This window comes from Cajanus cajan, chromosome 11 (genome assembly GCF_000230855.2).
Source record: "Cajanus cajan strain Asha chromosome 11, NIPB_CcT2T_4, whole genome shotgun sequence".
Classification (NCBI taxonomy): domain Eukaryota; kingdom Viridiplantae; phylum Streptophyta; class Magnoliopsida; order Fabales; family Fabaceae; genus Cajanus; species Cajanus cajan.
In genome coordinates this window covers 4,067,774-4,076,975 of record NC_138527.1, presented here as the reverse complement: position 1 = coordinate 4,076,975, position 9,202 = coordinate 4,067,774, and the positions used below count along the sequence as shown (strand labels likewise).

The 9,202-nt window shown below is 36.4% G+C and overlaps 1 protein-coding gene across 1 annotated transcript; it reads left to right on the top strand.

The window, feature by feature from the left end:
- The first annotated feature begins 3,473 nt into the window (after window positions 1-3,473).
- On the top strand, window positions 3,474-8,564 carry LOC109813164 (ARM repeat superfamily protein). The gene is made up of 8 exons (XM_020377299.3): window positions 3,474-3,740; window positions 3,811-4,104; window positions 4,184-4,461; window positions 5,845-5,973; window positions 6,516-6,638; window positions 7,274-7,381; window positions 7,790-7,968; window positions 8,267-8,564. The coding sequence occupies exons 1-8, from the start codon at window positions 3,590-3,592 to the stop codon at window positions 8,388-8,390; spliced, it is 1,386 nt and encodes a 461-aa protein (XP_020232888.1). The 5' UTR covers window positions 3,474-3,589; the 3' UTR covers window positions 8,391-8,564.
- Window positions 8,565-9,202: the final 638 nt, after the last annotated feature.

The following is a 9,202-nucleotide window of genomic DNA, read 5'->3' as shown; positions in this document are numbered from 1 at the left end:
CTCAACAATTTTCCACCGGAAGACATTACAAGTCAGAAGGTCGGCACATCACCCGGACAATTGGGTCAACTCCTTTACTTGTCAGCCGGTACACCAAAAGACCGTTTGACTAAGTAAAGGGGGGGCAGCTGTAGACCCCTAAAATTGTCCGGGTCGGAAATAAAGCTTGAAGACTCTCGAAGACTGAAGGATAATCAGCCAGAAGGACTCCTCGAAGGCCCTAGGAGGGTTCTCTGTAGGTCTAGAGGTCTTAGAATAGCTCAAAATAAAGAAGTGGAGGGAAAAAGCCCAATACGGCCGTACTGAACCCCAATACGGCCGTATTGAAGCTTCAATATGGCCACAGTGAACTCAATACGGCGTATTGAAGTTTCTGAAACTTCAATACGGCCGTACTGAAATCAATACGGCCGTATTGAAGCTTCAATACAGCCGTATTGAATTCAATACGGCCGTATTGAAATTTCTGAACTTCAATACGGCCGTATTGAACTTCAATACGACCGTATTGAAGTTCAAAAATTTCAATACGGCCGTATTGCCCCTGTAGGCCGTATTGAGGCCCATTCCTATAAATAGGAGGCCATTTGGACGTCCTACCACACTTTTAAAACATAGTTTGAACCCTCTCCTTGAGTATTCTGGGGTTTTTGAGCAGTGTTCTGCCCTAGAAATCACTCGGAGAGTTGATCCGACGAAGTTCTTGAGCCCCGAGCCATTTTGCTTGAGGATCGAACCTAGTCGAGGGGAAATCTTTTTGATTCCCTTAGTTAAAATTTCGTTCTAGGAGAGCGAGGAGCGGGCTTGTAGAGCGAGGGAACGCCAAAACGCTTCCCAGTTCATTTTTTATAAAAAGCACGCTTCAAGAGGTTTCCCTTCAATCCTTCCTTTTACTGCTTTCTGTGTGCATATTTAAACTGTCATCATGTAGATAGTCAATTCATAATTGTTTAGAATAAATAGGGGTAATTTAGTAATTTTACGCTATTATTTTAGAAAATAATCTGTCATAGGGAACCCGAAAGGGGCGCTGTGGGGTGCTAACACCTTCCCCACGCGTAACCGACTCCCTTACCCAACTCTGGTTGTAGTGGCCAAAGTTGATTTTTAAATCAATTGCCTTATCCCTTTTTCCAATGTTTTGAGTAAAACATTGGTGGCGACTCCACGAACCCTCCTTTTATGAAAACCTCTAATCCATGGAGGGTCCCGCTTGGGATTAATATGGATTAGTGAGCCTTTTAATAAAATTGCTCGTTTGACGAGGTCTCAGTTTGAGAATAAGTCATTCTAGCAATCCACTATTTTTAAACAAATAAACGAGTCCAACCATCCCTCGCGAATGCCGAAAGCCCGTTTCGGGCCGGTGGCGACAGTGGTTTTCACAAAAAGAAGGGTTCTTGGAGTCGCCACCAATGTTTTACTCAAAACATTGGAAAAAGGGATAAGGCAATTGATTTTCGCAAATCAACCTTGGCCATTACAACCAGAGTTGGGTAAGGGAGTCGGTTACGTGCGGGGAAGGTGTTAGCACCCCACAACGCCCCTTTCGGGTTCCCTATGACGAATTATTTCATAAATAACAGTGTAAAATTACTAAATTACCCCTATTTATTAAAAACGGCTATGAATAAGATATCTACATGATGAATAAATTAAGCATGCGATACAACAATCAGAAAGCAGTAAAAGGAAGGATTTTGAAGAAGAAACCTTTGAAGCGTGCTTTTATATATTCAAATGTTAGGAGGCTTTTTGGCACTCCCTCCCACTACACGCTCGCTCGCTCCTTCCCTAAAAATTAATCTTTACTATGGAAATCAAAAAGATTTCCCTTCGACTAGTTCGAATTCTCAAGCTAAATGCTCAGAACTCAAGAACTTCGTCGGATCGGCTCTCGGAGAGAATTCTAGGGCAGAACACTGCTCAAAAACCCCAGAATACTCAAGAAGAGAGTCCAAGAAGTGTGGAAAAGTCAAATGACGTCCAAATGACGTCTTATTTATAGGGGTGAGGCGCAGTACGGCCCCTGGTGTCAATACGGCCCGTATTGAAGTTTTGAACTTCAATACGGCCGTATTGAATTTAATACGGCCGTATTGAGGTTCAAAAACATCAATACGGCCGTATTGGTTTCAGTACGGCCGTATTGCAGTTCAAAAATGCAATACGGGCCGTACTGAGCTCCAAAGAGGCCGTATTGAGCTCCACTCCTCTCACTTTCTTATTTTTAGCTACTCTAAGACCTCTAAACCTACAGATAGTCATCCTATGGTCTTCTGGGAGTCCTTCTGGCTGACTTTCCATTGATCTTTGATAGTCTTCGAGTCTTATTTCCGACCCGGACAATTTTAGGGGTCTACAATGATGTATGTTGTTCAATTTGGAAGAGTTCCTCTTGAGAATCTTGAAATGTGATGCAAAATAGAGAGGAAAATGGATGAGTTTCACGTGTAGATTAGATGAGCCAGGTGTGATTTCATGGCCTTGATCTGGACTAATAGCATAATCATGCTTATCCATAGTACACTTATGTTGGGTAGAGTTAAATAACCACGATTGTGTTTGAAGGAATTGCTTTTGTGTAAGGAGAAAGGAAAGAACCATTGTCATGCTTATAGTAACATATTTGTACATGGTTGGGGTTGCGTGAACCATGCCCTTGCTTAGTAGATGCATACTTGTGTTGGGTTGCATTAGAGTGAAGAATGCTCGTGCTTAAATGAAGCACACCTGTGTTGTTCCTGTGCTCGTCAATATAAGTAATAATCATATTAATTTAATTAATTTAATGAAGACATTGGTTATGAGAGTGAGACCTATATAACCATGAGATTATTAAAGAGATAATAAAAAAATTAATTATTAATCAATAAGACCTTATGATTAAAATTTGGGCTTATTTGAGAACAAGAACTAGTAACGAGACAAGAAATCATGAGATGATGTTGAGTTGAGGTGTATAAGGCAAATATGAGATATAATACTTAATGATGAGAAAGCTTATGAGATGTTGATTCTTAGATGAGAATCTTTATGTGCAACATTTGAGACATTCGACATAACTATGCAACGATATTAACGCTAATACGAGGAAATCTTGGTAGGAGGATTCAAACAACACTAATGTAACTTTTATTAAGTATTACATCACTCAATAACTTTATATTAAATATAAATTTTATAAATTCAACCGTTAAATTAAAAGTTCCTTATTCTTAGATCATATATACAAAATTTTATATTAATCTAAAATGATTTAATATTTTATTCTTATAAAATAAAATTGATATAATATATATATATATATATATATATATATATATTGTTAAATTTTAACAAAATTTAATATAAATATATAAAGTGATATCAACTTTGAATTTAACGATTAAATTTATAAACTAAATATATATATATATATATATATATATATATATATATATATATATATATAAAGCTACGTCAAATATATTACTAGCACATTTTAAAAAAGGAGCATACCCGGCGGACGACAGGAGGTGGTCCGTTCCATTTCCTAAATCAGTCGAGCATCCAGTGGTGTGGTTCCAAGCGAAAGGAAGAGAGTGCGATGGGTCCAACAAAGACGACGGGGCGTTGGATCTCGCAAGAAGCGTTTGAGGATCTGGTGAAGGAGAACATCGACGACCTCGGCATGGACCCCACCGAGGCTCTTCAAGACGCCATCCAAACCCTCACTCTCCAAGGCGTCGATCTCTCAGGTCCTCTTCTCTCTCTCTATCTCTTCCCTTCTCACTCTCACTCTCACTCCCAAACGCCGTCGTTTCGCAGGCATCGTCACCTGCGTCCCGGGTCACACCAACGCCAACCCCGTCATCGACTGCTTGAATCGCTTGACCCACCTCCGCACCCAACCAAACCAGCACGAAATCGCCCAAGCCTTCGACACACTCCACCACCTCTGCTCAAATGCAAATGCAAATTCAAATTCAAATTCAAATTCAAATGCAGCCATCGCCACCAAAAACGGCGCCCTCCAGCTCGCTTGCTCGCTCTGCTCCGAGATTCCCCTCTCCGACTCCGCCCTTCTCTCCGCTCTAAACGCCTTGTCGTCGTTGCTTCACGGTCGTTTATCAAATCAAACGCCACCGTTTCGCCGATTTGAGTTTCTCAGGCGATGACTCGTTCTCGTTTTGCACTGCAGATGTTCACAGCACGGGCACGTTTCACCGCTGCGACGGACCGAAGCACGTGATCGGGTTTCTGGTTGCGAATAAGGGACGCGTGGAGGTCTTGAGCGGCGGCTTCCGCGTCGTGGCGGCGGCGGCCACCGGCGATGAGATTGTGAAGGAGGCCTTCATGGAGTTGAAGGTTGATGAGTTGATTCTGGAGATAATGTCGTTGCATAAGGGGATCCAGAGTTTGTATGACGCCATTCGCGCGCTTTTGACTCCGGATGACGCTCGAGTTGTGGCTTCTCAAGTAAGTTCGGATGCTTCAGAATGTGTGTTCCTATAAGCTGAAGAACTAGAGCTTGTTTGGTTGTAGATAACGATTCTAGTGTTTCATGAATTCATAAATAATTACTAGAAAAATTTAATTACAAGAGTAAGTAGTAGGTTTTTTTTTTTTTTTTTTTTTGGTACATGGTATCGGTGGCTTTGTAGGAAATTAATCTCTTTCAGAACTTGACTACATTAAGGCTTTCCTTTCCATATTTTTTTAAAATTTTTTTTATTATCAAATCTAAGATTTGAACTCAAAACTTTGAGACTTCAGGACTAATCGCAACCCGGTTAGACCAACAAACATTGGTGTGGTAGGTGTTTAATAGTGATGGACTAAAACAGTTTACTCAACTGATTACAATCCATTATAAATGATAAGTTTGTTGACTTTTAAAATAATTATCTTAAAAGTGGTACAAATTGTGGTTTGTGATTACTTTTTACACTGACACCACATCATCATTAAACCCAAGCAGTATATGTACCAGCACAGTATAAGTTTTTCTTAGTTGTGTACAAATTTGAGTTTAATTTCTGTGTAATGTCTGTGAAACACTGTTATATATAATTAACAGTGTTTCATATATATAGTTATCTAATTAACGATTGTTATATATAGTTTGTTCACTTTTATAATACTTATTTTAAAAGTCATATTGAAGAAGATTGCTAATTGGTTGATAATATAAATATGTTATGGTTTGATTATCCTTTGGTTCTTATAGTTGCGTGAACTTTACCCTTTAGTCCATATAGTTAAAAACATTTCATTTTAATCACTATACATAATTACATATTGTTTTTGTTTTCTTTTAATCCTTATAGTTTCATAAACTTTACCTCTTTGTCCCTGTAACATACATGGACTAAAAGGAAACAAAAATGGCATATATAGGGACTAAAATGGAACATGATTAATTATTGGAGGTAAAAGGTATAGTTTATGAACATATAGGGATCAAAAGAGTATTTAACCAAATGTTTTTTATGGCGGGCATGAAAATTAAACTCTTCCACAAATTCCATATTGATTTTACTTTGTGTGCTGTTTGCAAAGATTTCTACTATGAATACTGGAAACAATGAAAATAGAAAGCAAAATAATACAAGATGACATTTTTGCCATTTGTAAAATTGATAACAGAAAACATGTTCACAAACCATACAGCCCATGAATTGTCATGGGCGTTAACACTCACAGAACACCTGTAAATAGAGAAGATAAGGATGTAAAGATAGAAACATTGTGGTGTATAGTGAACATGATATTTCCTAAATTCAGGTCTTTCAAAAATTTAAAATCGATTTAATTTCAGTTTTGTATACATTATGACTTAAATGTATGTTCCTTTTTCAGGTATATGGTTATGCACGGAAATTTGCAAAGATTGGAATTGCAGAAGCCCTTGTCGATTCTCTGAGTGCAGGGCTTAGCTCACCAGACCTAGTTTCAGCATGTACCACTTTAAAGGCCATTGCGGTAAATGTAAGTGAAGTAAAGTCTATTCATTGACTATGCAAATTTTTGTTTGTTTTGAAGGTTCACAGGGAAGGAATCATTGGATGAAAACAATGTAGTTAGATGGTTTTTGGTGATATTTTTGTTGACTGTTCCTAAACAAGTTGTCATAATCATCTTGAATCTTGTCTCAAAATTGCCATTGAAAACCCAACAGCTTTTATGGATTGTCTCTCCTTGTATGGTGCCGAAGGTTGGGTAGTTGCTTGCTGCTAAGTTTGCTATTGCTTTCCTTGAGTCAGATAAGGCAACGATGTGTACATGTTAGCGGAAATTAAACTTAGGGCTAATGGTGGGTACACTTGCATGTGTATCTTTAAATAGGAAGATTTGTCAATTAGGAGGCTTGAAGTCTAGGTCTTGTTTTTTATCCCCCTTAGACTTTTAGTGTTTTTCAATATTTAAATTTGGTAAGTTGTATCAGCCTTACAAACAATGTCAAATTGAAGTGCTGACTCAAATATGCATTGTCTTGATGCCTTGGGTTATATTTTTATTTTATGCTGCAGGATGAAATATGTAAATCCATTGCTGAGAAAGGTGGTATTGATGCAGTACTCAGATGTATAGATGACAGTGGTGAACAAGGGAACAAAGCTGTGGCCAAAGTTTGTTGCTCATTGCTTTCAAAGGTATAGGTTAAAATGTTTCTATGGACAGGTCACCTAGGCATTTTTATTATTATTATTATTATTATTATTATTATTATTATTATTTTTATAATTTCTCTAAGAAAAATAATAGGGTTTTCCACTGCCAGTGGACAGTGGTTCTTTGAGGGTTTGCATTGTCTAATTTTTAAAAGTTTTATCACTTGGATCTGTGTGCGCTTTATTTGTGTCCTAGTCCTAGATATCCCTTACATCTTTATTTTTAAAAAATAAAAATTTGACTGTTACCTATTTAATGGGAAATGTGTAGCTGATGAAATTAACTTCTTCCATAGAAACAGGAGCTGGAGCAAGTAGTAAATTATTTCATAAATTTCCAATGCAAATACGATTTATATCCATACATTTGTATTTATAATATAATGTGAATCATGTTGTACTTGAGGAATGTAGGTAAAGCTGAAATGACCATAAACATATTCATTGTTTTATTGCGTTAACTTATAAGGTTCAAACAGAGCAGAGGCTATCCACTAACTCACCTTTGATGATGTTGACTGACTTTGTATGACATCTCATTTACTTTAATAGGATGATTTTATTTTATTTTTGTTTAATCAAGTTGAATGACTCCTTTTAATTGTTTAATTGACCAGTTAGCAGGAAGTGACATGAATAAGAGTGCAATTGTTGGAAAAGGAGGCATGGATAAGCTAATCAAACTTTCAGCCAGATTTGCTGATGACCCTTCTGTTTTGCAAGAGGTGAGAACCTGCAATATCAGTTTAGGTAGCCAGTGTAAAACTACTACGGGTGTAACACATCCCGCTCCAAGTACAATGATTATCATTGGCTCATTTACTGAATTATTTCATTTTAGGATTGCAATTTAGTTATAGTAATCCAAAGAATGGGCATGAAACTAATTTGACGGTTGCTGTTGAAATGTCTAAAGGCTGTGATCAGGGTTTACAATGTAGTTAAACTGGGTTCTGACTCGTGAAATACTTGATCATCTTATGGTTGTCAACATTTATAAATGTTTATATCAGGCCATATCCTGGGCAGAATTTTATCTATACGATTCATGATATACTTGTTTTCCTTTCAATTTGTATGTATCTGTGCATCTTGTACCTGTTTTCATTTTATTGCTTTTACTTGTGGCACAGATTATGTCTATTATTTCTGTGCTTTCTTTAAGAGCCCCGGAAAATGCAGCCCGTGCAATTGAAGCTGGTGCTGGTGACCTCGCCATTCAAGCTATGCAGAAATTTCCTGCTGCACACCAAATGCAGAGAAACTCCTGTCTTATGATCAGAAATCTAGTAGTGAGAAATCCAGAGAACAGGTAAGTTCATGATTTGTGATCCTTTTCTGTTTTCCCCCATTTGTAGTTTTGTAATCCCTTCGTTTTTGCTTATATATATATATATATATATATTAAGGCTAGTGTGGCATAGCTAGACACAGAAGATTGCTAATCTTATTATGAATTTGTTTGAATACAAGTTTAGAAGTATTTTTTTTGAGAGTTTTTATACTAAAAAATATTCTCTAGTTCCTGTAGAGAAGATTTCAAAAGTGCTTATAACGTGTCCAAATAGGCTCTACCTCATTATGGTTGTTTATACACTTGTGTTGGACAGAACTATCTTGCTTAATAATGGAATTGAGGAATACATAAGGAAAGCAAAGCAAGCACATAGCAACTGTAAGGATGCTGCTACAGATGCGCTGAGGGATTTGGGGGTTGATAATTACAACTTGTAGTTGATAACTTTTTTTTTTTACCTTTGTATTTTTTCCGAAGAAAAAAAGAAAACAAGTGAGTGTATGACTGTATATTTTAATCGTCTCGTCTATATTCTCTTCACGAATATTGGATTTGCGGAATTCATTGTACAAATTGAGGCTGAACCTAATATTGTATTTCTTTTTCTGTTATATAGCTGCGTCGGAGATCCAATGGATGTATTATGTATATAAGCAAGCCATGAATATTATGCTACATGTAAATCGTAAAGCTTCCTAAATCAGTAAATTCTCACTCATGTGGAAAGTGTAAATCCTAATATTATTAAAACTAAATGTCGGTTCCTTAAATTGTTAAGACATTCATCATTTTAATTCTTGAATTTAGGAGATCTTAAATAAGTATCCGGCTGTTAACATACGGTGCAATAACACTGTTTAGAAAACGAGAGGGAAAAAAAATGAGAAAGTGAATAAAAAACAAATTTTGGTGTAATAGCACTCCCTCAATAATCATATAATTATTTCTAAAGGCAAATAACACTAATAATTATTATGGTGTGTTTGATATAAGGGAAATTTTCACGTTCAGATCATGAATTATAAAACAATTATAGATTTCGGGAATTGTAGTTTTTCTAAATGATTAAAATATATTGTTATAAATATTCCTAATTATATGTTTATTGTGAGTAAATAAAATTACATTTATCTTTAATAAATTTTAATTTTTTTTCCATATTAAATGAATTAATAAATGTAAGGAATATTTTTATTACAGTAAAAATTTTCTCACAAATAAGGAAAGTATAATTTCATGGGAAATATAA

What these genes read in the sequence shown, in the direction of transcription:
- LOC109813164 (XM_020377299.3), top strand. Translation starts at nt 3,590, where the DNA reads ATGGGTCCAACAAAGACGACGGGGCGTTGGATCTCGCAAGAAGCGTTT. An exon ending in TAAAGGCCATTGCGGTAAAT is followed by an intron (nt 5,974 to 6,515) that starts GTAAGTGAAGTA and finishes TTTATGCTGCAG; the next exon opens with GATGAAATATGTAAATCCAT. An exon ending in GTGAGAAATCCAGAGAACAG is followed by an intron (nt 7,969 to 8,266) that starts GTAAGTTCATGA and finishes TGTGTTGGACAG; the next exon opens with AACTATCTTGCTTAATAATG.